The sequence below is a fragment of the Canis lupus genome, chromosome 33 (assembly GCF_003254725.2).
Source record: "Canis lupus dingo isolate Sandy chromosome 33, ASM325472v2, whole genome shotgun sequence".
In the NCBI taxonomy this organism is placed as follows: domain Eukaryota; kingdom Metazoa; phylum Chordata; class Mammalia; order Carnivora; family Canidae; genus Canis; species Canis lupus.
In genome coordinates, this window is record NC_064275.1 from 5,105,099 (window position 1) to 5,132,193 (window position 27,095).

Below are 27,095 nucleotides of genomic sequence, written 5' to 3' on the forward strand. Positions count from 1 at the left end.
TACATAAACTTGTAGGACAATTCTAAATGTAAAGCTTTATCAGCCATGAAGTGTCCCATTTCTAAGAAACTTCTTTTTGCTATTAACTGTTGTAGTCCTTTAAGAGCCCTCACAAACTTTGTGGCAGATATTGTTCGAGCTTGTTTTGAATTGAGCAAGGTCCGGGCTGTTGCTTTCATTGGCTTAGTCACAGCCATGGTCCGTGGTCAGTGCGCAAACAGCACCCGACATCCTGCCCACGCTCTCCCAAGCACTGTGCTTCTCAGCGTCGCTTTGCAGGTGCACACTGCTTTTGCAGTCAACCCCCCCTGGGTCATCAGTCTGAGTCGTTCTAAGGTCTGATTTAGAGCAAAAGCTTATTTAAGCTCAGCTTCCCACTGGAAATGAAGTGTTAATCCACCACGCGGTGGGCTGAACATTGTCAAGCACCCGTGTGAACAAATCTTTTCTTTTGGAATTTCTATTTTAGGAGGAAATTATTATGACAAGACTCATGTAATTGTAAATCAGCCCCTGGAGGGAGAAGAGACACAGAAATGGGACATTGAAATATTGTGAGAGCGTCTGCAACATCTCCAGAAAGAGCAGAGGAAGGAGGAACTCCACGTCCCAAGGAGAAGGAAGCTACACTGCTGCATCACTGAGCAGAATGAAGTTTTCCCCCAGCTTCCATGACCATTTCTCTTAACCATGGAAACACAAGTATTCTTGCCAGTTGTTTAGTGTTCCTGTGAAAAACACGTTCTGATTTCTGCAAAAGGTTCTGTTCCTGCTTGATCAGCTTTTGGTGAGCAAATCCCAAGTGTGTTTTCTCTCCTGTCCACCAGGCCCCCGTCCTATTGCTGATGGCCCTTGTGGGACACTGGGGACTGTCACCCCGCATTAGGTGTTCACATCCTAGGAGGTGGGGGTGTGGGTGCTAAGCACAGGGAGACGTTCCTTTAGGTCAAGTCATACTGTTGCAGGAAGAATACATTTTATAGCAATGCCTGAACACATTTAATAGGGCCTCCTCCTATAAGCTGCTGTATTCTGTTAAAGCCTCAGTGAAGAACCCTTTAAGGCTTACCTAACCAACGCACCGTTAAGTATCATACTTGGAACTGACCCCAGGGAAGCACCTCGGCTTCGTTGGGAAAAAGGCTCAAGTGTTGGCATGTTATCTGTAGCCAAACTAAAGCACAAATAACCTTGTGACATCCTTGCTCTCCTTAACTGACGCCCTCCTGGGTGACTCACCTGCCCTGGTGCTGAGACCTCCTCCTAGACGTTGCATGATGTGCCCTCAAGGAGTATTTAGTCAAATTTTTCTTTGTCTGCCCGAAGTAGTAAAGGGAAGTTTCAAATGTTTAATCAAAACCAAGCAGTATTTGAGCTCTGACTATATACCATTTTATTTAATGAAATGGCTGAAAACTCAGTTATTCATTTCCATTTAATCATTACCACCTTTAAAATTTATACAGTTCTTAAGTATTTTTCCCTGAGTTGGTTTTAAACTTACATTGAGATAACTGTTCCCTTCATCCTGAACTTTTGCCAGAAAGCAGAAACGTAATCTATTTTTATATAGAAAGATTAAATACTCCAGTGATATTTTTAAATATCAACCTATAAGCACTTTAGAATGTAAAATAACAGTGAATTGTTTAAACACAAAGACCCACTATTTTGAGCATTTTTAATAGAGACTTGGTCTTTCCATGTAAATACTGAAATTTTTTCCTTCAATCTCAGGCTCTGTCATCTCTGAAGCAGCACCTGTAAAAGTCCTGTATGCCCTAGATGTGAGCGCCCCTCACAGTGTGGCAGTATTTAATGAAACTTATGGGGGTAACTTTATTTTCAGGGAGGAGGGTTGTGTATACACAAAGGTATGTATGTATATTTTCATTGTAAAAAACCAATTTAAAACTTTTTTCTTTGTGTTAATTGAAAGATTTTTGTAGAGCCAATGAAGCTCTTTAAAGTTGTTTCTTCCAAAGAACAAAGCCAGGTAACAACATTTAAATTTCAGTGATACATTTATTGGAGCTGTGCCTTTTCTATCACACTGGATTAAAGGAGTTTGTCGAGAGTACAGTTTTGTTGGTCTCCTCTTTCTTCTGTGCACCTGCCTCCCAGAACCAGGCAGGTCTCACGTAAGGAAAGCTGTCGTAGAACCATTCCCAGCTGCGGGCTCCAAGCACCAGGAGCTCCCTGGCACGTAAATGTTTGCTCTTCTTTCTGCATGTGCGGCTGAGTCGGTCACCGTGGTTCTGGGACGGCCCTAGACTACCTGGATTAAGCATTCTGTCCAGAGGGATAACACCAGGTTTTCCTTTTCCTCATCTGTAGTTAGTTTCAGGTCCTTGACACATATAGTCGAGTGGCCCCAGATTTGCTTCAGAGCGTCCATATGTGATAAAGGAAAGCGGAGTCCGTGAGACTGAAAGAGGAGAAACTAGTCAGGTGAGAAATGTTAAAGTGATATTTTCATAAAAACTTAGCCGGGTCTCAGTATATCAGTTTTTTATATCCTTTAACACTGCTGATTCCCATATCCTAGTTTATATAATACGAAGCATTCCAAACCACTGATGCCTCATCTATTACACATTTCCTACAAGGCTACAGGTCCCAGCTCGTATCTTTTAAAGCCGGTGGACGTGTGTGTCTGTCACAGAACCGACTGGCGTGATCATCGCTGTGCAGGGGCTCTGTCGAGTGTGTGAAACGTCAGCCCCCGCTGCAGGCCCTAGCCATAACTCCCCAGGAAAGACCGGGTAGGTTGGAACAGACCTCTGTTTCCTCATTCCCCATCATGTGCAGCTCTCTCCTGTTCTTCAAGGAATGATAGATGTAAACCATCGTTTCCTGAGTTTCATCCTTAAAAAAAAAAAAACCCACACACTATTGAGGTCAATACTAGGAGGGTTTTCCGAAAATACACTTCAACACCAAGAATCTTTTTGGCACCGAGTTCGGATATATGGCACGAACTATGTAGACGGTGTACACACTCCTCAGGTCACTATTTGTATGTAAAACAAACAGTACAGCTGCGGGAACATCAGCAGAAACCTGGTTTGATGCAAAAGCAACCACTTAACAGATAGTGACTTAAGTTTCATTTAATCCACCAGCACTGGTTTCTTACATCCTGAGTAGGACATTCCCAGTTACACACAGGCTGGCTATTTGTGAGCACCATGGGGTGAAGATTACCTGAGAAATACCAGCTGTGGGATCTATCAAAACCTCCTAGAGTGGCCGCCCCAGTAACCGCTGCTTCCCCGTCTATCTGTCCTGCACGGGGCGGTTTGGCATTCTGTGCAGGGCCCTCACCCGGTCCTTGTCACCACGTAGATAAGGTTAGAGACGAATACACGAGTGTATGCGCAGCATTAACGCTGTGACAGTCTGGTGGTGGACACATCTAGCTGCTCTCGTCCCCTCGAGTCCTTCATGGACTTCCTCCCAGGACAGTTCCCAGAGTCCTTGGGACGATACAGGGAACTTCAGTAACAAACAGGGGAGCTGCAACCCAGACCAGAAGAAGCCCAGGAATGGAGGATTGCTGGCAGTTTTCCCATGAGCCCAGGATCGCATCAGGAAGCCAGCCTTGAGCAGCAGAGGGCTAGGGGACAAGGTCACGGGATACAAATGGGAAACAACTGTTCTCCTCCATGATCTAGAAGACAGTTTTTGAGAAGGAGCATCAACAAAACCACAAATCATGACAGACTGGGCAGCGTAGAGGACAGGAGGGGTGTGAGCGAGCGAGAGTAGTGCGGCCCGGGCCTGGAGGCTCACCACGGGGGAAGCGGGGCGGGAAGGCAGCTCCAGCAGAGATCCAGCACCCTGACCGTGGCCTGCAGTCCGGGCTCTAGGTTAGGAGAATGGATGGCTGCCGGGGGTAGGGGGAGCCGCCTCCGCTCCGGGTACTCACAGACTGATTCTGATCCGGTCCCACCGTGAGGACGCTGTAGTCTTTGAACTGCAGCCTCACCGTGCTGTCCAGCCTTGGCACCCGTCCACCTGGGAGACCCAGAGAGCCGGGCTCAAATTTGTGTGCGGGTGAACCCCACATGGGGTGCCCTCCAACTCAGGCGTCGGCTCCCCTGTACCTATGCTCCTGCAGCACAGCTTAGGTGCTGCGGCGCTCACTGTGACCGTGTGGACGTGTGACAAAGCACAGGTGCAGTCCATGCATCAGGTAGGACATGCGCCCGGGGAGCCCACAGCTGTCCCCGCCGCCGCGCCCTCTGCGCCCAGCACTCCCTCCCTCTAGCCGCCAGCTGACCCCGGCTCTACACGCAGACCCTGGACGCACCGACCACCTGACTTCAAACCGCACCCTCTCCCCAGGACTAGTGTGATCACAGCAACTCCATCTGTGCAGGTCAAGCGTCGTGGCACAAAAGCCACCTAATAAAGTTCCCAAGAAGAAGTCTTTTGCAAGGTGGATTTAACTTTGTAGAAAAGCAGCCAGTAACGGCGGACCCCCTCACAGGGTCAGCGCTGAGGGGACGCGGCCCGCTCACTACAGGACTCCCGAACACCGTCCTCACGATCGCGGTACGTGCTGGGGAGGGTCTGCTATTCGGAAACAAATCCGAACCTTCCCCCGAGGGTCACACTGAGACCAACTGGAATCCGTGTTGGAGGGGACCCGACCGTCCGTGGCGCTCCCCACCGGAAGTACGGCTTCCACGAATGTCAGTAAAAAAGACACTCGGTGCAGGGCTGGCGCAGCCGCGTCTCACTGTCCTGAGTGGATGATTCCACAGAAAGCCAGTGGGACACACGGCCACCCCGTACGCACGTCAGGACTGCGGCAAAGGCGAGAACGTTGTCCGAACATCAGAAACGGCCAGCTGGCCCCGCCTGAGGGTCTCTGCCTGCTCCGGCCGTCCTAACCGCACGCTCAGCCCGCCGCGCTCCTCCTGCCCGCAGGAGACCCAGCCACACTCCCCATTTTCTGCCCGCGTCCACGCCGGATGCCGGCACAGAGCCCTGCTTTCTCAAGCTTCCTGAAAAATCCCCTACGTCAGGCCTGACCCCTCCAAATGCTTGCAACACTGTCACTGAGCTGGCCCAGGACCCCCCACACCAAGTGGTCCTCCCCGCTGCAGCAAGTCCCACTGCAGGGCGCTGCGCTGACGGTCCGCCGTCACCACTGTCCAGAAGGGGTAGGTCGTGGGCAGCCTACACCGGTCACAGAGTGCTCGCGGGGACTTGGGGAAGCTTGGTGACAACTTGGGCGTTTTTACGTGTCACCTGCTGATGGCAAAGGCTGGCCCATCCCTCCGGTACTCAGTGTGCCCGTGACACGCCCACGATGCAGGGCGCCTGGAGCTGCAGCAGGTGCCACCCGGGCACGCCACACACACGCAGGTGCACGTGCTTCCCGCCTTCCACCTGCCAAACCGGAGCCCACCCAGGAAAGCCCCCGACCGCCTAGAAGAAAAGCACGAGCCCCACCTGGCGTTGAAAGCTCTGCTCCGTCTCCCTCGTGGTAGGGGGGGAGCCTGTGGGTGACAAAGTCCTTCTTCATGCCCCCTGCCAGCAGCGCTCCGGTGCCCTCCAGCCGGTCGGCCAGCGTCCTCAGGAGGCCGCCTAACCTCCTCCTCGCCGCAGCCGTGCCTTCCACCTGCTGGAAACACGGACCTGAGCGCTTCCTGCCAGGCCGGGCCCAGCAGGGCCCGAGCGACCACCAGGTCTCCAGGGGCACCCCCTCTCCGGCCACATGGCTCCTCCATTCAGCCAGCATTCCCACTGGCCCTGCCACCGGGACATCTGGAAGGGGGCGACACCTGGAAGGGGGTGCCGCACCGGCTCTGGGTCCACACCCCCCAGCCCTGCACTCAGCCCGGGCAGGCCCGCGGGACTCGCAGAAGGGACCACCCTGGGGACGCCCAGGCAGGCGCTGCTGGCGCTGGCCCCGTGGCCCCCCCACCCGGACCCTCACCAGGATGACCCTTACCAGGAGCAGCTGCCGGGGGATGCCGGCCCGGAGCGCCACGTCTTCCTTCACCGCATCAAACACAAGCCCCGAAACTGTGTCCAAAAGGCAGTCTCCCCAGGAACTGGAAGGGGCAGGAGGAAGGGGCAGGAGGAAGGGGCCCAGGAAATCCCAGGGGATTCTGTGCCCCACCCCCCCCGCCCCTAGACACGCAGCTGGGGGGGCGCCCCCATACGTCCCCCAGGCCGTCAGGGAGGAAGGTCGGGGCCCAACTTAGGGTTTGTGATGGAAGGTGGGCTTTGTGGGTGGTGCTCGCGCCCGGGCCTGCGGCAGGTCGCTGCTCAGAGCCGCTCCGGGGAACACGGGGTCCTGGGCGCCGCCCCTTGGGGGTTGGTGACGCCTTCCCTGTGCCCCAGTCCCCCCAGCAGGGCAGTGCCCCCGGGGAACGACCCAACGGTGGTAAGTTCCAAGCCCCCCCACATGCGCTTGTCCAGCTCGGGCGGCAGCTGCTGGGAGGACCCCAGTCTGCGGGGGCGGGGGGGGTGGGGGGTCCGAGTCCCCGGCACTACTGGCGGGTGTGGGGGGGAGGGTCCGAGTCCCCGGCGCTACTACTGGGGTCCACCTTCCCTGTACCACATGCAGCGGGTGACGGCCCCTGCCCTCCCGTCGCCCTTTGGGCACATGGAAACCCGCCCTGGGCGGCAGGTCAGCCAACACCTGTGCCCCCCTATCCCTGCAGAAGCCACACCCGCTTTGCAGGTGTGGTCCCCCGGGGGGGACCGGGACCAGGACCTGCCCGGGCCTGGCTGGCAGCGGGATCCTGGGGCCTCCTGCCGGCCAGCGCGAGCCTCTGCCACCCGACGGGCTTCGTCCCACGGCTGCTCCCCCAGGCGCCTCCCCTCCTACCGCCAGGGGCACAGGGCACGTCCCCCAGAGCCCAGGGCCCCTGCCCGCGGGCCCAGCACCCACACCGGCTCTGGTGCCTTCCCGACGGGCAGCCCCAGGGGGACCCGGCAAGGTCACTGCCAGGGGGAAGTCTCGGGGAGGTGCCACCGCCCAGGCCTGCGGGCCGCCCCCCTCCCCGACGAGGAACCGGGTTCCAGCACCTGCGCCCTCAGGGCCCGCGGCTCCAGACTTCCTTTCCCACGACATTTCATGAACTTGTAATAAAAAGTGGAAACCGGGACGCCTGGGTCGCTCAGGGCGTGATCCCAGGTTCTGGGATCGAGTCCCACAGAGAGCCTGCCTCTCCCTCTCCCTCTCCCTCTGCCTCTGTGTGTCTCTCATGAATAAATAAAATTAAAAAAAATTTTTTTTTACAGTGGAAACCTTAACAAAGATCCAGAGGTCGCGGGGGAGACAGGTCCTGCGTGGGGAGATGAAACTGCTGGAACACACAGCGCTGGCGGCTGCCCAGCGGTATGAACACAACTAGTGTCACCAAACTGTGGACTTAAAAATGGTGAAAGTGGAATATTCTCTTAAGTCTTTTACTGCAATTAAAAAAACACCTTTAGAGAGCGAGCGAGCACAGGCGCAGGTGGTCACTAAGCCGCGGCTGTGGTCCCTTGGCCCAGGCTGGGGGAGCCTTGCTGGACCACCCCCAAGGCTCCCGATGTCCCCGCAGGTGTCCCCGCAGGGTGTCCCGGGGGTGCAGGCACGACCCGAAGGGCTCCGAGGCTGCCAGGGGCCTGAGAGAAGAACCCCAAGGGGGATCGGAGATCTGGGGGGCGGGCGGCTTACCTGTTCTGGTAGGTGCTGATGGTCACGTGGGTAGAGTGCGCCAGCCCCGGAGGGACATCTGCCTGGTGAACCGTCCCCCTGGGGAAGTACAGGACATCTCCCGGCTGAGGGGGGACACACGGGGTTGGGGTGAGCAGGGAAGGCGCCCGCTCAGCCCTCACGGTCTTCCGGGGACCGAAGCAGGCTCCGAGGGTCGGGCCGCATCTAGAACCTGCCGCCACGCGACCCTGGGGGGCCAGTCACTGCGAGCCCCCAGTCTGCACAAGGTCGGGGACCCGAAGTCACTTGCTTGGCTGGCTCACCGGCTGAGACCAGGTGCAGGTGAATCTGGGCCCCCACCCACGGATCGGGGTGGCAACCCCAACGCCCTGCACCCCCTCCAGCAGCGACCGGGTGCTGCCACCGACTGGCTAGGGGCCCCAGGAAATCAGGGAGCCCCCAAAGCCTCAGTCCCCTCCCCTGTGAAACGGAGGCCAGGGCCTGACACGGGATCACGGGCCAGGCCACGTGCAGAGGCCGGTGCAGAGGTCCAGGCCGTGCCCACAGGTGGTCTCCCGGACAGACGGACAGACAAACCACGTGACCCTGCCTGTCCCGGGCCGTCAGTCGCACCCTTGGGCAGGTGAACCTCCTCCACCAGTCCTCGTGTCCCCCCAGCCATGAGGCGACACAAACCTCGCCCCTCAACCACTCCTGAAGCTGCCACCTCCCTGTCCCCCGGCCCAAAACACCAACAGCGGCACCGCGAGCACGGGTCCCCCGCGCAGCTTGATGCGTAGATTGAGAACAAACAAAACAAACCACCTTGGGACCCCTGGGCGGCTCAGCGGTTGGGCGCCTGCCTTCCACTCAGGTCGTGACCCCGAGATCCGGGATGGAGTCCCACGTCGGGCTCCCTGCAGGGGAGGGCGCTGGGTCTACCTGTGTCTCTGCCTCTCTCTGTCTCATGAATAAATAAATAAATCTTTAAAAAAAAAAAAAAAAACGCACCTTTTCTCAACGTTAAGATTTTCCTTAAAGCAGGATTAAGTATATTCTTGAGCGCTCTCCGGGGGCTCCCTCACCCTGGACCCCTGGACGGCAGGGACGGTGCTTCAGGGAAATGCTCTGCCCCCAGTTACGGCCCCGCTAAGCCTTGGGCGCCACCGGCTAAAGGGACTTTCATGCACTCACGGGTTCCTACCGCACAATCGGATCAGCCCCCCACCCCCGCCAGGCACCGTGCTGGGCACAGAGCCCCCAGCAAGAAGCAAAGGCCTATCTGTGGTTCATGGGAGACGAGAGCAAACAGGAGGAGACGCCAGTCGCCAGTCGAGGCAGAGGCAGACACAGCGAGGCAGAGGCAGACACAGCGTGAATGAGTAAGGTCAGGTGGTGGGAAATGCCCGAGGGCAAAAGAAAAAGGAGGAGAGGAAAGGAGCACGGCAAGGTGTGGGGGGCTGGGTGTGCCTGGGGCAGGAGGGCGGCACTCAGATCGCACTGGGCTACACTCCCCTGAGTTGAGGCCTCAGGCAGGAGCTCCCAGCCCTGCGACCAACCCCGACCAACCCCCAACCGGGCAGCGAGGATTCCAGGCAGAGGGAAGAGCGTGCAAAGGCCCTGAGGTGGGAAACAGGCTGGCACACTTGAGAAGCCTCGGTCAGTGCGAAGGAGGGGGAGGCGGGAGGGCAGCGGAGGGGCCACAGGACGGGCCTCTGCGCTGTTTGAAGGCCTTTGGCTTTTATTCTGGATTTCGGGGACTGACACCGGGGGTCCAGGCGGAGGGACAGGGCACGGCTGCATCACAGTGTGCAGCGGGGGAGCCACTGGGAGGCTCGGGCACAGACCCACATCCAAGGGCTCTGTCCCCAACAGAAGGAGATGGTGACACATTTACAGGGCAGGAGGCTGGGGCAGGAAATGGCAGTTTCGGAATATTCCACTTGCAGTTCCCTGTACCTTGTTCCTGGAGACGTTAAGTCAGCAGCCAGAGCGGAGTTTCGGGTGTAGAGGCGCGGGGGGAGGCCGGACACAGCACTGAGACCACGTCAGGGACAGGGAACTAACCCCCCATGGGTGGGGGGTGGCTGGGGACACCAAGCTGCTGGGAGGGAACCCGGGGAGTGTTCTGGGGGGGAGGGGGGGGGAAGGAAGGGGAGGAAGCTGCTGGGCCTGGAGCCAAGGGCAGGAGAGAAGTGGGGCCACCGCGGCAGGTGCCCGGAGATGTGGGAAGCCGGGGCGTCCTCACCGGGAGCCCCTGTGAATCTTCAGGACACTGGACACGGCAAGGAGGCCGAGGCCTCCGGACCACCGGCGGGTAGAGTGGGATCAGGGGCCCCTAGTGGAGAGCGGACCAGTGGAGGGAAGCGGACCGGGCGGCGGGAGGCAGCCTGGGCACAGGGCGCAGGCCTTGCAGCTGGAAGAAGGGCCCGAGCGCGGCCGGAAGCGGGTCCCCTGCGCCCGGGAGAGCCGCCCAGTCACCTGGGCCGTGTCCGGGCGCCCCGTGTCCTGCCCACCCGGGGGCCCCGCTGCCTGTGCCCGCCCAGGCCCTGCATCTGTGGGCCGCTGAGCCCCAGCAGGAAGTAGGCCGCCTGGAGCCCCCTCCTCCCGCATTTATTTTAACTTTTCTTGAAAGATCTTCCCCAGGGGGTTGGGAGCCCTTAGGAGCACACGGGGTGGGTGGGGGGTGAGGAGAAGCACCCCCGGACCCCAGGGCCCGCTCACGGCCTAGGCGGGGGCACCTTCAGCACCGGCCCGTGTCCCTCAGCACGGCCTTTTGGACTCTCGCGGCCCACGGGGACCACGACCCCGGTCCACACGGAGGACACGGAGATGAATAAGCTGCGGACAACAGCAGCGGTGAGGGGGCAGCAGAAGCGGCGTCCCAGGCTACTTGGTGCGGCCCGTAGGAGCCTGGGGCCCTGACCCCATGCCCTGACCCCGCGCCCTGACCTGGTGCCCTGACCCTGCGTCCTGACCCCATGCCCTGACCCCGCGCCCTGATCCCAGTGCCCTCACCCTGCATCCTGACCCTGTGCCCTGATCCTGGTGCCCTGATCCTGGTACCCTGACCCCATGCCCTGATCCTGGTGCCCTGACCCGGGGCCTTGACCTGGTGCCCTGACCCTGCATCCTGACCCCATGCCCTGATCCTGGTGCCCTGACCCCGTGCCCTGATCCCGGTGGCCTGACCCGGGGCATTGACCTGGTGCCCTGCCCGTCATGGTGGCCTCTGTGCCCACCGCGCCCACCCCGCCACAGGGCCTGGGGCCTGAGCTCCCCTGACTTATACCCCGGGGTCCACACAGGGGCCAGATGGGGCAGAGGTGGCAGGCCACGGTCTATCCTCCTCTGGGGAACCCAGGGCCGCCGGAATGTGGTGAGATGAGGATGGGCGTCGCCCCCCCCCCCCCCAGCTGTCCCTGCACCCCTGGCAGAAGCACAGCACCCACACCTGCAGGTCACCCCCCTCCCAGACCAAGACCAACCCTGAAGGCGGCAGGAGGCCAGGCCCCGGCGAGGGACAGCCATGGCCCCGGGCACCACAGACGCCTCAGCTTTGGCCTGAAAAAATCAACCAAGGGCCTAGGGACAGCGCTGCCCCGAGGCCACGGGCTGCTGAGGCCCTTCTGAGGCCCCGGGTCAACGGCTGCGGTCCCCGGTCATCCTAGGACAGGGCGTGAGGCCTGGGCGCGCACCGGCGGGACGGGGACACAGGCGGCCGTGGATCACGGACAAACCCAGCGGCCACGGCGCATAGTTTCGGCCCACGAGCTGTAGTTTGCTGACCGCTGACCAAGACCTTAAAAACCGCGAGGGCTACCTTGACCCCATTTATTCAGAAATCCTGTAACATGAACAACACACGTCCTAAAGTAGGAGAGGGTTTGTCCCAGTCACAGGCAAGCAGGCAAAGTCCTTAAAATCCAGAAAGTGCCTCATGACACCGAGTAAGGTAACCAAGACACAAGAAATGCAAAAATCCCTATTCACAAGTACATCAGGTCGGAAGACTGCGTGGAGTGGTTTGAGCTATTAGGTCTTAACATAAGGACTTGAATTCCAGGCCTGTTATCCCCATAGGGCGTTGTCCTCAGCACCCTCGCCTAGCGGACGGCCACCCGACCCCCTGCGCCATCGCTGCGAGCCAGCAAACCCAGCAGGCTCGAGCCCCCCGCTTCCCAGAGGAAGATTCCTTAACACCCAGCGCGATTACTGTTCTTTCTGGGGCCACCCTCGGGGAGGATGGGGGGCTGCAGACCGAGTCTATGGTCTAATCAGGAGAATTATACCAACGGAACAAGGGGGGTCCCTGGCTGTGCTCGGCCTACGCAAGCGGCAGCCCAGCCCTGACGGCTGACGTGGACTTGGTGCAGCTGCCCGAGCCAACCCTTCCGCTTCTTCTCCAGAGAACCCAGCGGTCAGTGGATTCAGAATCCACTCCTGCTGAACCCGGATTATACTTAGAGACGGGTTGCCTGGAAAACGCATCTCCCGTTTCTGCAGCTCCATTCTACAAGCACGGACACCAACTGCCCTTCGGAAGCTCAGGTGCTAAGGAGCGAGCGCCACGCTGCCCCGCGCTTGCAGGCCCGCCCGCAGGGGCCACGGCCCAAGCACTGCACCCCAAGCCCCAGCCGGGCCCGGGAGCACCAGCCGAGAGGAAGTCGCGTACCTTCAACGTGAACTCGTAGGCCGGCCTCCCAATCCGCTCCTCGGCCTCCACGCTGTACTCCCGCGCCAGGGGCACGGTGGGGTGGTAGAGACGCCAGTGCTTCTGTCCCTCCAGCTGCAGGATGAAGACCTACGGGGAGCCGCGGGCCCGAGTGTCAGAGAGCTTCCTGACAACCACCGGGCACGGCGGTTCTAGACGGCTAGCCCTCCCAAATTTCAGATAAAAAATAAAAATGAGATCAGGGAGGGATGCATGTCACTCTACACTTAAATAAAAGTTGCCACGGCTGGTGTCCAACTTTTAAAAACAGGTAATCGTGAACCGTGCTCCTGGGAGGAAATTCTCTCTCTTCAGTGTAATAAAACCTCATGGGGTTCCTTTGTCCCACCACCTCCTTCCATCGGACAGCTGACAGCCCAGAATCTCTGACGGAAAGGCCAAGTTTCAGATATTCCTCAGGGTCTAAAATCCCTAATATTGGCCTTGGCAGACAGGAAAATGTCAAGCTTTTTACTCTTAGTTCAGCCAAAAGAGATTTGAAAGCTCTGTTTAAAATATTAAAAACAAAAACAAAAGGTTTTGGCAACATATTGGTATCAAGTTGCTTTCAAAGGGGGGAAAAGGGGCTTTTGACTAATAACTGTGTTCATGACCTTTTATTAGCATAAACATAAAACGATGAAACACCCAAGCCAAAGAGTTAACTTGCTTGGCAGCCACACGAGGCTGAATCCACACCTGACAAGGTGCCCGCGTTCAAGTACACCGTGACCTTCATTCAAGCTGCCCCAAGATTTTCACAAACGGAAAAAATATCTATTTTCAGAAGCTCCAGAAAAAAGAACCAAGTGAAAGCAGATGTAAGGATTACTTGTGACCTCACTTTCCTAAAGCCCTTACGTTATGACTTCAAGAAAAAGCCAATCACGGCCTTCTGCAGACCAAGTCAATCAACACCTGCTTCGTGGGAATGTGTAGCTCTCCGCAGAAGGCTGGAAACCAGGTCTCCCCTTTGAGGATGAGCAGGAAACCATCTGGCGGGACTAACCGGGCCCAACACCTGGGTGAGGTCAGGATCTCTGGGACCACACAGCAGGGACAGGGCATCGAACTGAACCCTGACACCTATCCAGAGGGGCGCAGCGCCTCCCTCTTACCTCGACGTCATCGTAATGCGGCGGGAGGCCCTGGGACCCGGCAGGGGTTATGTACACGTTGGAGCCAACCAAGGAGCCGAAGTAACATTCCAGCTTCTCCTGGATCCTCCAAAGCTCATCCTGAAAGAGAAAGAACAGAAAGAAGTGGGGAGAGGACGTGAAAGACACCTCAGAAACCAGGGCAAGTGCGTGCTGCCTTGGAGCGAGCCTTCGCTGCACAGCGGCCACGTTCCAGGCCACGTTCCAGGCCCCGGGAACTCTGCGGCAGAGCCGGCACCTCTGCCCTCAGGAAGCTTCCAGCCCAGCACCGAGCACCACGGAAAACCCAGGGATCAGCCGCGTAGGGTGTGAAGCAGGGCAACGACCCGAGCGAATTCACGTTTCTGAACGCTCACCGGGGCTCCGGTGTAGAGAAGGGGCCTGGAGCAAAGCGAGGGATCAGGGGGAGGCCGGGAGCCCAGGTGAGGGGTGGCCAGGGCGGTGGGGGAACAGGGAGATGAGATGCACCCTGGAAGCAGCACTGGCTCAGCCAAGCAGCCTGAGTACATGGGGGTGTTGGGGTGTCGACAGGGGCAGGGACGCTTGGGCTGGGCGGTTGGTCCAGGCCTGGTTCACTTACTGAAATGGGGGGCGACTTGTTAGAGAACAAGTGTTTACAGGGTGGGGGGTGCAGGGGGAGCTCTAGAGTAGTTCCTCAGGTTGGGGGAGGTAGGATCGCAGGGGAGGGGAGGGGCACAGGCCTCAGGCCCATGAGCACCCCTTCCCTGCCAGGCCGCACCTCTGGCTGCTGGTTATATGCCCCCCGCCCCCAGCCCTGGTCACAGGGCGCAGGGTCACGACGTCTGCTGTCTGGACGAGGAACCCGAAGCAGGGGAGCACGCAGCTAACTGGGCTCTCTGTGGCCTCTTTGGGAATCATGTTAAAGAAAATGCGAGTCACCCACGAGGACGCTAACGGGTTTTACAGACGCTCAGTCTGCAGTACAGGAACGCACGGCGCCTGCCACACACAAGTACGGAAGCAGATCTTTAAAAACATGCCCAGGAGGGACGCCTGGGTGACTCAGTGGTTGAGCGTCTGCCTTCGGCTCAGGGCCTGATCCTGGGGTCCTGGGATGGAGTCCCACATCGGGCTCCCCGCAGGAGCCTGCTTCTCCCTCTGCCTGTGACCCTGCCTCTCTCTGCGGGTCTCTCAGGAATAAATAAAATCTTTAAAAAATAAAAATAAATAAATAGATAAATAAATAAAACGTGCGGAGGAAACCGATGACCAACGAGCCTGGGACTCAGTCGTGCCATTTAACTGGAGAAGGGTCTACGGTCTTCAAGGTATTATCAGGGGGCAGGATGGGGGGTGAAGGCAGCGCTGGGAGACACGCTGGGGGGACTCCGGGGCTACTCCAGCGGCAGGTGGCGGCTTGTGCTTCACAGGGGAAGAACATTCCCTGGCTTCCGAGCAGCCGCACGGGGTCGGGCGCGCCCCCAGGGAGGGCCCGCGGTGCCATGGGCGGTGCCACCAGCGGCGCCCTCGCGTGTGCTCTGGGACCCGGGCCAGCAGCGGCGCAGGGCTTCTCCCGCTGGGGCCGAGGCGCCCCGGGGCTCCCAGCTCAGGCCTCTGGGGCCGCCGCTACCCAGCTTCTCGCCCATCCCGTCCCGTCCCGTCCCCGGGCTTCCGAGGCTGCCGCGCACGGCCGGCCGGGAAGAGCAGAGGTCGGCCCACCCCGCCCCAAGCCGCAGTGACAGACGGAACGACTTCAGCTCTTTCTTTGTGAGATGAGGCCTGGGCCAGGGACCCGTGGGGCGCAGCGCAGAGCGACCTCCGTGAAGCGCACGGGGACCCCGGGCTCAGGCCCGCGCGGGGCTCCTAGGGCCGCTGCCCACGGTGCGGGGTGCCACGGAGGCCCCAGGGCAGTGGCCCGGCGCAGCCTCCCTCCCGCCCCGCCACCGAAATCAGACCTGGCCCGTCTGCCAGGCCCCGAAGCCGGGGGCAGCTACGGAGAGGCCAAAACTGGCCGAGGCCGCGCTACGTTTCCATCACGGTCTTTAAGAGTCGGTAGGAAAACACCTCGAGTTTGGAGTCGGAAGTCCTTCCTTGGCAGCAGGGACAAGTCACAGCTCCGACCTCCAGCTTGTTCACCTGTGACACCGAGACCGCAAGGAGCGCCCTCCTTCACGTGTCTCTGGGAAGGTTCCAAAGTGGGGCACCCGCGGTTCGTGGGTTCAGGTCACGACCTCTGGCTCTGGATGAAGCTCTGTGCTCCGTGGGGGTCCTGCTGGGGGTGGACCCTCCCCCTGCTCAGGGGCCCCCCTCCCCCTGCTCGGCCCCCCTTCCCCTGCTCATGCTCTCAAATACATAATAATAAAAAGAAGGTTCAAAAGTGAGCACAGGTGTATTTGGTAAATTCACCCAGACCTGACGTATGGCCCATCCCGAGGTGGGGAGCAGCTTCCGGCTCCCTGATCACCTCCTTATTCGCTTCCAGACCAACCAGAACAGGCTGTGCCATTCTGAGCCCCAGTAAACAAGGCACCCCGTACTCTGGCCCTGGCGAACTGCCTCTAGGCTTCTTCCATCGTGATGCTGACACGCACCTTCCTTTAAAAAAAAAATTTTTTTTTCTTTATTCATGAGAGACACAGAGAGAGAGGCAGAGACACAGGCAGAGGGAGCCTGCCTCTCCCTGTGGGGAGCCCCATCTGGACCGATCCCTGGGCCCAGGAGCAGGACCTGAGCCAAAGGCAGATGCTCAACCCCTGAGCCCCCCAGGTGTCCTGATATGCACGTTCCTAAACACATACACAGAGACACCACAAAACCTCCTAATAAAAGATTTAGAGCCCAGCACCCCCTGTGAGGGGGTGAGCCCCTACAGCTGCTCCAGGTCTCTCAAGCGGTGAAAGAGAACAAGCAGGGTGCATCCCAGTCTACCGGGGGCTGTGTTTAGGCTGAGAAAGCTCTCCCTTCCCTTTCACAAACCCCGCCAGAGAGCGGAGTCAATAGGGCAAAGGAAATACATTTTTGTCCACCGGGAATCAGAGAGAAGCGCGAGGCACTTAGAGGCGTGCAGGGAGAGGCCCAAGATGATGCCAAAGCCCAGAGACGACAGCCACCAAGGACAGCACACGTAAGCCAAATAACTCTCTACTGCTTTGTGACCAAATTACATATAATTAACTTCCCTGACCTTTTCTGTTCATAGTTACTAGGTGCCTAACACCCACTTTTTTAAAAAGTGCTGCTTCTCATCAAGGACTGGCTCAGAGACAAGCACCGTGGTGTCCCGTAGTTCCCGAGTTCAAATCATGACTTGGTCTGGCAAGTTATTTATAAATTCCTTTTGGGTGTTTGGGCCAAATGGTTGGCATTCCCGAGACATTTCAGCTTCTTGCGACTGCATGAGGGGAACTGTGTGGCATCGGGACTTGTCCCGAGACATCTAGGAGCACTTCCACTGTATCCAGAGGACAAATGGGTTCGAGATCCCTTAGACCAGAGAGGAAAAGGCATTCGCCAGATTTGGCCAATGGCTCTAACAAAGCAACATAACCGGTGACCAACTGATGGCCAAGTCCCAGGCGCCACCACACAGCCAGAATCGGCACCACAGAAGCCCGTGAGCCGCTGTCCCCCCTCACGGGCCGCCACTCTGGCTCATGACGGGATTTCTGAACTCACAACAGGCCCTCAACTGCTCCGGGCCACCCGTGAGGTGGAGCTCTCAGACCTCTACAGAAGCGAACAAGCGAAGATTGCATTTTACGAAGCAGAAACTGAGCACAGAGGAGGCCAATTATTTCTTGAGCGCTAAGCTCTGATATAGAAAAAATACAAAGTTAGCCAGTCTCCAGCCCTGCGCGTGGAGGCGGCCTGCCACCTGCGACCGCCCAGCAGGCCCAGGGCCCCATCACGCTACCCCGCGGCTGTTCGCAGGGGTGGCCGCTTTCTGGGGCCTCATCTGATCGCGCTCTGAAGCCTCTACTTAGCTCCACGTAAGCAGTAAAGGGAAGCAGCTTCAAGAAGAAAATGAGCACCTGACGCTGCCGGGGCCTTAAATCGTAATAATAGGACAAACCAAACAGAAATGTCTACGGCACAGCGAGGCATAACCGCCCCGCAGGACAGCTCCCCGGGGGCTGCTGTTACTCTGCGAACCTGCCACCTCGTTTTTGCCGCGTGAGGACTCCCAGCCATGTCCCCGAGTTGCTGGGTGATCCAAACGGCCGGCCGAGGGGCCGCACAGGGTGTCCTAGCTTGGAACCGTCTCCAGAGGAACAGGCAGGGGAACCATCAGGCTGGCGGCCTCCTCCCCACAGGCCGCGGGGGGGCCTCCTCCTCACGGGCCGCGGGGGGACCTCCTCCTCACGGGCCGCGGGGGGGCCTCATCCTCACAGGCCGCGGGGGGGGCCTCATCCTCACAGGCCGCGGGGGGGCCTCATCCCCACAGGCCGCGGGGGGGGCCTCATCCTCACAGGCCGCGGGGGGGCCTCATCCCCACAGGCCGCGGGGGGGCCTCCTCCTCACGGGCCGCGGGGGGACCTCCTCCTCACGGGCCGCGGGGGGCCTCATCCTCACAGGCCGCGGGGGGGCCTCATCCTCACGGGCCGCGGGGGGCCTCATCCCCACGGGCTGCGGGGGGGGCCTCATCCTCACGGGCCGCGGGGGGGCCTCCTCCTCACGGGCCGCGGGGGGACCTCCTCCTCACGGGCCGCGGGGGGGCCTCATCCTCACAGGCCGCGGGGGGGGCCTCATCCTCACAGGCCGCGGGGGGGCCTCATCCCCACAGGCCGCGGGGGGGGCCTCATCCTCACAGGCCGCGGGGGGGCCTCATCCCCACAGGCCGCGGGGGGGCCTCCTCCTCACGGGCCGCGGGGGGACCTCCTCCTCACGGGCCGCGGGGGGCCTCATCCTCACAGGCCGCGGGGGGGCCTCATCCTCACGGGCCGCGGGGGGCCTCATCCCCACGGGCTGCGGGGGGGGCCTCATCCTCACGGGCCGCGGGGGGGCCTCATCCTCACGGGCCGCGGGGGGGCCTCATCCCCACGGGCCGCGGGGGGGCCTCATCCCCACGGGCCGCGGGGGGGCCTCATCCCCACGGGCCGCGGGGGGGCCTCATCCTCACAGGCCGCGGGGGGGCCTCATCCCCACGGGCCTCCGCAGGGGCCTCCTCCCCACGGGCCGCGGCCCACTGCCCTCGCCCGAGCCCCGCTGCGACCCGGAGCCGTTACCTTGAATCTCTGAGGTTGGTGAAACTGAATCGTCGCCCTTCTCTGATCCAGATCTTTCCTCAGCTGCAGGAAGTGCACTCTGCCGGCTTTATTTAAGACCTTCTTCTTCCCCTTGACGCACCGGCAGACGTTGACGTCTCGGCCGTAGAGCAGGCCGCGGCCGCACAGACTCTTGAGATCCGACAGCCTGAACAGCGCCTGGCAGTAGGCCGCCACCGCCGGGTCGTCCCTCCGGAGGACAAGGGGCTGCTTCTCCCAGAACTCCCTGAAAAAAGTCTCGGGCTCCACGGGCGCGATCAGGCTTCCAAACAGAAGGCGGGGGCTGGCGAAGTTCAGGGGGCAGGCGGGGCCGCCGGACGCAGCCTTCGCCCGCTTACAGGGCCCGGGCCCCTGGTCCGACCCACGCCCCGGGGGCTCGGCCGCCTTCGGCATCGCTGGCGGGGACGCTGGCCGGGACGCTGGCGGGGACGCTGGCGGGGACCCTGGCCGGGACGCTGGCCGGGACGCTGGCCGGGACGCTGGCCGGGACGCTGGCGGGGACGCTGGCCGGGACGCTGGCGGGGACGCTGGCCGGGACGCTGGCCGGGACGCTGGCGGGGACGCTGGCCGGGACGCTGGCGGGGACGCTGGCCGGGACGCTGGCGGGGACGCTGGCCGGGACGCTGGCGGGGACGCACGGCCAGGCCAGGCGGGCTGCGGGGGGCAGACGCGGCGTGAGGCTCGCGGGGGCCGCAGGGGGCAGCGCACTGCGGTCCCCGCCCCTCCCCCGGGTCCCCCTCACCACCCCTGGGTCCCCCAGGTCCCCGCCCCTCCCCCAGGGCCCGAGGTCCCCACACCACCCCCAGGTCCCCAAGGCCCCACCCCTCCCCCGGGTCCCCGAGGCCCCCGTTCCCCCGGGGTCCGTGCCCCCCCCCCAGGACGTGACATCTCCCGAGGCAGGATTCGGGCCCCAGGGGCAGTCGGATCGCGTCCTCCCCCAGCTCCCGACAGCACAGCACGGGCACTCGCAGTTATCGGGGGTCCCCGGAGCCCCAATGCACGGCCCCGACGCCTCGGCAGGTCCTACTGAGGTTTAGGCGGCGGCCGCTGCCACAGCCTGGGACATCGGGGCTCGGGCTTCAGGCGGCACCACCCGAATGCACGGGGATACCCCGCGGGCTGCCGGCGCCGGCGGGGACGGGCCCGCACCCCAGCCGCGGCCGCCCTCGGGGTCACCCGCAGGCCCAGCGGCCTCCGCCCCAGCGAACCTCCGGGCCGCCCACGGCTGCTCGCTCCCGAAACCGCCGCCTCACCGGGAGCCCCGTTTACCGGCCGAAGGAGCGGCCGCAAAGCAAAAGCTGAAGACCAGATGCCGCATCTTTAAAAAGCTTTACCTTCGAAACGAGAGGAGGCGCAATAAAGCACCAGCCTCGGAGCCTCGGAGCCTCGGAGCCTCGGACGGGCGCCCACCGGGTTCAGTGCGCACACCCGTCCCCGGGGTCCCCCGGGCGGCCCGATCCCAGGCGGGGCCGAGGGTCCGCAGACCCCCTGGGCGACGCCCTCCAGCCTCGCTGCACCTCTCACCCCCAAACCACAACTCCTGTCACACTTACAAACGCAGGGGTCCCTCACTTGGGGTTCAAGAATGGCATTTCAAATTGCATGAGCTTCCTGAAACTGCAAGGTTCTATTTCAAAGTGTGTGTATATCTATATATTTGGGGGCAGGAGGCATATTCCTCTCACCGGATTCTTCAAGGAGCCTGGTTCCCCCCCCCCCCCCCCAAAAAAAAGAGGCTAAAAACCATTATGATTATAAAAAAAAAAAAAAACAACTTTCCCCCAGAGATATGAGTGCCTGTTAGGGTTTTGTTTCCTAGGGCTAGCACATTGGAGGAACTCTGCTTTCTGCTCCTTTGTTACGGTCACTAAGCTGTATTCCAGCCACACTGTCGACTACAGTGGCCTGACCTGGCAAGAAAGTACCCTGAAAATCCGTGTTACGTATTGCAACAACTAATGTATAAACGAATGCAACTCAAATGTAAATTGAACAATACAGCAAGTGGAAACATGGCAATATACAACCCTAGTGGCCTCATTTTAGCTTCTAAACTTTCTAGCCCCGTAAACAGCTCAGATCAAGTGCCTTGCATAGGACCAAGGTGGACAACACGCCCAAATTGACACTAAAAGCTTGTACTGGAAGAGTAGAGGCTTAAGCTTAGAAAAAACACAAACTTTGGTGTTTTAGGATACGTCATCCGTGAGACATGTATTTTCTGAAAATACTTGTTATTCAAGCTTCCCAGACCAGTTTGATTTCTCAACTGAAGAATCAAGGCTTCAGAGAGACAAAGTACTGCTAGTACTTGGAACTCGATGTGGTGAGAAACACGAGGAGATAAGAAGACAGATTCAGTAAAGAGCTCGGCTAGGCGGGGAGAGTCACTGCCTGTCGTTCGCAGCCCCCCCCCCCCCCCCCCCCCCCCCCCCCCCCCGGGTGCGGCTAATGTCTGAGAACCGAGAATGCAGGGGCATTCCCACCACCTTCAACGGCGAAGAGTGACTCACTGTGCCTGAATTGCTCGTGCCATGTGGTTTATAGTGAACACCTGTTTTCCTTCTGCAAGTGTGGAATTTTGGTTGGTGCTTGGTGCCAGGCAGAGGAGGCCTACGTGGCCGGTCCCCAGTAAAAGCCATCAGTTCTGAAGTGTCCGAGGAGCTTCCCTGGTTGGCAACATTTCACACCTATTGTCACAGATTAAGCACCTGGTTTTTTTGCTATGATACATCAGCTACAAGTCCCTGCAAAATCACTGATTCTAGAGACGGTCTTAGAGACCCCCAGCACCTTGGTCCCAATTTTTAAAAAAGTGTTAATTTGGTTCAGACGGTTTGTATCATTGAGGTACCCTATAATGAAAAAGTAATTGCAGATTCAGCCATACATCTCTTACCTCAATTGGTCAGTTTAAAATTTATGTAAGGGGTGTAGACAGCAGGAAGATACCAATGAAAGGCTTTTCTTTAAGCACAATGTGCGACTACAGTAGAAGCATTTTCACCAGGAAGTGTGGTTACACAAAGTGCACAAAATCCTTAAGCTGAAAATAAAATCACTTGAAGTATTCTTCCCATCTACAATCACAAATAAAATAAACCCAGCACTGCATAACAAATGCTTTGCTAGAGTATAAATTTCACTACTTACACTGCCAAAAGCTACATCATTTCTTGTGTCTCTATGTCCATATTGAAATGATTTGAGGCTCAGTTAATTGGAAACTGGCTTAGAGGTTACTGGGCAAATGTACTATTTCTGATTCTCACACTACCCATACAGTAAGACAACCACTGTTTTTAACAGCTTTGGGGGGTAGAGGGGAGAACAGATGACATTCCCTACTACGTCAAACATGTAAAAGTCTTAAGATGCATCACAATTTCAGAAAAAGTAAAAAAGCATCTTAGAATCTAAAAAATTGAGTAAACACGAAAAACCTTTGTCTAGATAAGTAAAGCCAACACAAGCCTACCCATAAACCTCACAGACCACCCAAAAAGAAGTTACAATAAATATTTTTATAAAGCTACAGGGAAAAACACAAGCTGGAAAAAGGCAATTGACATCACTTAACAATGGCTACAAATAGCAAAGCATGTTAAACACCTGAAAGTAATGTTTATAAATCCATTTGCATTTCAATTTTTAAAAACAAATGTTTCCAATCTGAGTTGACTGTAAGTGTAAAAAGATTAAATCAAAACTCACAGTTCATATTTTACTAGCTGTCCGGAGATTTAAAAAAAAAAACCCCAACTAAACACCTTAAAGAATGAACTCCACAACAAAACCAACACTGATACCCATTCCACGGCCGATAAATACAAACAGAACCTTGTATTTGTAAGTGTCCTAACCTCATTTTCTGTAGTTAACTTTCACCGACACGGGGTCCACACAGCTTCTAGAGCCCAGCACAGAACAGGGCACACAGGTCCCCGCAAGAAATGGTTGAATGAAATTTCCTTTATCATCTTTGGCGTAATCCTCAACAGCCTCACACAAAACAGAGTTGGGGGACAACAGTTGATTCCATGGGGATTATTCTGATGGCGGCTGTAGCTCAGGCATTTAACTGCACCTCCCCAGCTGACGGCAACTTAGCCCTCGGTGTTTATCACCCACCAGGGGAGGGAGGTGCGTGGTCGTCACCTTCAGGGCAGGGCTTTGCAGCAGTCACCCTGGAACACTTGCTCGCGTGCATATTTCTGGGCCCCGCGTATCAAGCCCAGCGGACCGGCACCTCTGCTGGCGGGGGCCCGAAACCTGCATCCACCCAGGAAATTCCCCACAGGAGTTTTAGATCCAGGTCGTAGAGGACAAACATGCCTCCAAATTTGCACACACACCTGACAAATATTACCTGTAAGGAGGCTGCCTAGGCCGAATGGAAACTTTTTTTTTTTTTTTCACCCAACTGAGGGAAGCCTGTCCTCCTTGATTGGTGCTTAACTTTTTAGTTCTGCTTTAGAGAGAACATGGACTGTACCACATGCATGTATTCTGGTGACCACGAGGCTACAAGGGATGCGGCCAGGGAGGCGCGGCCAGGGAGTCCGGGCCATCCGTGTCCCGGGTGGCACTCAGGCCCCTTCCCTTTAACGTCAGTCCAATGAAATCGTTGGGCCAGGCCCCCCCCCCCGGGAACCCCCAGCCCCCCCAGGACCCCTGGGACCCCCAGTCCCCCCGTGACCCCAAGGCCCACCCCATGACCCCCAGTTCCCCGGGGGTCCCAGGGGAACCCCCGAGACTCCTAGGGCTCCCATGGTGACCCCCAAGCCCACCCACCAGGGACTCCCAGTCCCGTTCCCGTGACCCCAAGCCCACCCCATGACCCAGTCCCCCCTAAATCCCCAGGCCACTCCATGACCCCCAGTTCCCCCAGGGTCCCCAGGACTCCCAGGCCCCTCCTGGGACCCCTAGGGCCCACCCCTTGACCCCCAGACATCCCCGAGACCCCCAGGACCCCTGGTCCACCCCATGACCCCCAGGCACCTCCGGGACTCCCAGGCCCCTCCCGCGACCCCTAGGGCCCCTCTTGTGAGTCCCAGGGACCCCCGGTGACTCCTGGGACCCCCAGTCCCACTCCCGCGACCCCAGGCCCACCCCATGACCCAGTGCCCCCTGGACCCCGAAGCCCACCCCATGCCCCCCACCCCCCCGTGACCCCAGGGCCGCCGCCCCCCACCCCCCGTGACCCCCAGGCTGTGCCCCCGGACTCGCGGTAACACCCCGCTAACGTGCGGACCACCCGCCGCGCCGGGGAGCAGGGGAGCCGCGGGAGCCGCCATCCGGGCTGCGAGCGGCGGCGGGGCTCGGGGTGAAGCCGGTCCGCAGGCGCCGCCGACGACCGAGCAGAGCCCACGTGGAGGCCCCGGGGCCGGGCGCGCCGCCTCCCGCCCCCCGCTTCCCGCGCCGCGCTCCTCCACCCCCGGCCCGCGGGGACCCCGCTCGGCGTCCAGGGCCCCGCGACCCGGCCTGCGCGCCCCGCCCCGCCCCGCCCCGGGTCACCGAGCGCGTCAGCGCGGCCCCGGCCCCGGCCCCGGCCCGGAAGGCACCAGCGCCCGCCAGGCCGCCCCGGGGCTCCCGGCTCTCGGCTCCCCCCGCGCCCCCGCGCCCCCGCGCCCCGCCGCCCGGAGGACGCGCACCTCCCCGCACGCGCGGGCCCGCGGCCGACCCCGCTCCACTCACCCGGCTCGGCCTGTTGCGCGCGGCCGCGGAGGGGAGGGGAGGGGCGGGGCGCGGAGGGCGGGGAGGGGCGCGGAGGGCGGGGCGGGGCGGGGCGGTGGGGCGCGGAGGGCGGGGAGGGGAGGGGCGGCGGGGCGCGGAGGGGCGGGAGCCGGAGCGGGCCGCCCCGCAGCGTGCGCATGCCCCCCCGCCCCTGCCCCTCCCGAGTCCCCGCCCCGCCCCGCCCCGCCCCGCCCCCGCCCCGCCGGGGCCGCGCGGTGCTGGCTGCACGTGGCTCCCGGGTGCCGGCGGGTGTTCGGCGTTGTCGCCCGCACGCTTTTCCCTACTGTAGCAATGGAAGAGAAGAACAAAAGCCATTATTTAATTCCTCGGAAGCTCTGTCCTTTTGGACTCACCGTCGGAAACGTTTGGATGGGGAGCCTGGACCACCTGGGCCCGGGGGCAGCGAACACCTCTGCTCTGGCCTGTGTCCTTTGCTCTGGGGGCAGCCAAAGGGGACCCAAAGGATTGGGGCCAAAGCCTGTTTCTGATCACCAGGTTGACAGGTGAGCAAATGGAAACAAAGGAGGCCTCGTCTGACACTCCTCCTCCCAAGCCCGGAGTTGAGCCCTTGCTGTCAGGCAGCTCGCTAAGGGGCGCGTGGGCTCCTCAGGTCATCCTCCCACAACCTCGGGCTTACCTCCATTGTACAGTTGAGGAAACCGAGTTCGGAGAGGTTAACTTCCACAAGATCACATTTAGATCTGGAAGACCGAAGTCTTTCAGGAAAGACTTTCTCAGGAAGATCTGTCTTTCAGAAAAAGACTACAAACAACCCGTCTAATCCACTGACATCACATTGGTAACGTACTCTGCCCTGTACTTTGACTACAAGATCATGTAAGTACAGGATGGATGTTACAAGGATTCAGAAAATGGTGAATTCTTACCCATGTCCATTACACGAAAAAGCAGGTCTTTATGTTTGTCATAAATAAAAGTTTCAATGACAGAAACCCTGAAATCGACTTGTCTACGATTCTTACAAAAAATAAACTGCACTTCTGTGGGGTGCGTTATGTGTATGCCCTTTGTGTTGCCTCAAAAGGCTCCTTTCCAAGCCAAGTCCGTCGTCCTCCTGCGATCTCCTAAGCCATCTGTCCTGCAGAGCTTTAGGTTTGAGCCACCTGACTGTGGCTCCCCACCTGGGCCTGCCCCACCTGGGCCCACCTGCCCTGCGCACCACGCTCCTTCCCCCACCTCGCATCAGAATGAGGCTGGGCATAAAGACTCTTGGGATCACCACGGGGGGAGTGTACTTTTTAAGGTGACTGGGTCTAACCAGGCGGATGCCAAGTGTACGGACTTAGCTTTCTCTATTCGCTGATGTGCAGTTTCCCCGTTTATAAAGTGAGACTGAACCAGATCATTCCCTACCGCCTCTCAAACTCCCGAAACCTAAGGGTCTGTGCACCAATTTCCACGGGGCATTAGTCTGATTGGAATTGCTCATTCAATCTATAAACATGGAGGAACTTATAAAGTGACTAATATTTGTATTAGGAATTTTTGGTGGTTTTTTTTTTTTTTTGGAATTTTTGTTTTCAAAGGTCCTTTGGTTTTATGAGGCTTTCACACTGCAGAATTTCAAGGAGCGCACATATTATTTTAAGCTGTGTGAATAGTGCCCCCTATGTAGTTCTATTCAATTTGCTCCGGAAAAGATCTAAGTAATTTCTTTCTTATGTATGATTTTACTTAATAACTATACCATTATTATTATCATACTAACTTTTGCAAACAATATATATAAGGAAACTGAGGCACAGCAAGGCTGAATAACTTGTTCAAAATTGTATTGACCATTAGATTGTAAATCCAGAATTTAAATTCCCATGCTGTCTATCGACTAATCCTCTTTTTGGACCTCATTTTCTGCATCTGCATCTGGTTAATTTTGCTTTGTCTAATTCACAAAGCTGCTGTGAGTCTTGGGTAAAATAGGGTAAGCAGGAGAGGGTTAAACTGTAAAATGTCATTCACCTAAGGGGAATTATTGTTAAATCCACTACAGCATCTTTAACATGATCCATAAAATGAATTAAATACAACCGAGCGTTTTACATGAGCCTATGTTTCACTTCATTGACTAAAGTCATCCAATAAGTCCCCTTCTAACTGATGTAGCCATATCGCCATGGAATAATCTTGGTTGGACTTATGGCAATTTCAGAAGCACCACATTGTGCTGTGGTTTTTTTAATGACCCAGGCTGAGGTCTTCCAAAGTTATATTGTGATACATCTCACTGAAATCAATCTAGCTAACTTGAAAAAAAGTATACAATTACTGTTTGAAATCATATTTTACACATTTCTATAACTATATTTTAAACTCTTTGGAGCCATAGGGTACCAGTGTGGCTCAGTCAGTTGAGCATCTGACTCTTGGTTTTGACCCAGGTCATAATCTCAGGGTCAAGAGATCAAGCCCCGTATTGGACTCCATGCTCAGCAGGGAGTCTGCTAAAGATTCTCTTTCCCCTGCTAAAGAATCTCTCTCCCTCTCCCTCTCCCTCTGCCCCTGCCTCCACTCAGGTGTGCACACTCGCTTGCTCAATCAATCTCGCTCTCTTTCTCTCTCTCTAAAAATAAGTA

General features: G+C 58.3%; 2 protein-coding genes and 1 long non-coding RNA gene across 9 annotated transcripts in view; 1 reads left to right on the forward strand and 2 right to left on the reverse strand.

Annotated features, from left to right (window-relative positions):
• Window positions 1–2,080, forward strand: part of CRYBG3 (crystallin beta-gamma domain containing 3) — a 102,009-nt gene extending 99,929 nt beyond the window's left edge. For both annotated transcript variants that reach the window (XM_025417277.3, XM_049105407.1), the window contains exon 22: window positions 470–2,080. In XM_025417277.3, coding sequence (XP_025273062.3) covers window positions 470–558 — 89 coding nt within the window. In that variant the 3' untranslated portion in view covers window positions 559–2,080. The remainder of the gene's footprint in view (window positions 1–469) is intronic.
• RIOX2 (ribosomal oxygenase 2) lies at window positions 2,006–24,505 on the reverse strand. Of its 6 annotated transcripts, none has more exons than XM_025417426.3 (11): window positions 23,135–23,397; window positions 21,279–23,037; window positions 18,727–19,419; window positions 13,502–13,621; window positions 12,345–12,473; window positions 7,691–7,794; window positions 5,969–6,071; window positions 5,467–5,638; window positions 3,932–4,020; window positions 2,782–2,868; window positions 2,006–2,428 (listed from the first exon to the last, which is right to left on the reverse strand). In XM_025417426.3, the coding sequence occupies exons 2-11, from the start codon at window positions 21,405–21,407 to the stop codon at window positions 2,270–2,272; spliced, it is 1,785 nt and encodes a 594-aa protein (XP_025273211.3). In that variant the 5' UTR covers window positions 21,408–23,037; window positions 23,135–23,397; the 3' UTR covers window positions 2,006–2,269. The 6 variants fall into 6 exon arrangements, 5 of the variants coding, with proteins under 5 accessions (XP_025273211.3, XP_025273201.3, XP_048961371.1 ...); XM_025417416.3 differs by having other exon boundaries at window positions 21,279–21,455; window positions 22,629–23,397; XM_049105414.1 differs by lacking the exons at window positions 21,279–23,037; window positions 23,135–23,397 and adding an exon at window positions 24,463–24,505.
• On the reverse strand, window positions 14,529–17,954 carry LOC125754257 (uncharacterized). The gene is made up of 2 exons (XR_007407981.1): window positions 17,654–17,954; window positions 14,529–17,548 (listed from the first exon to the last, which is right to left on the reverse strand). It is a non-coding gene; the product is annotated as an uncharacterized LOC125754257 (long non-coding RNA).
• Window positions 24,506–27,095: the final 2,590 nt, after the last annotated feature.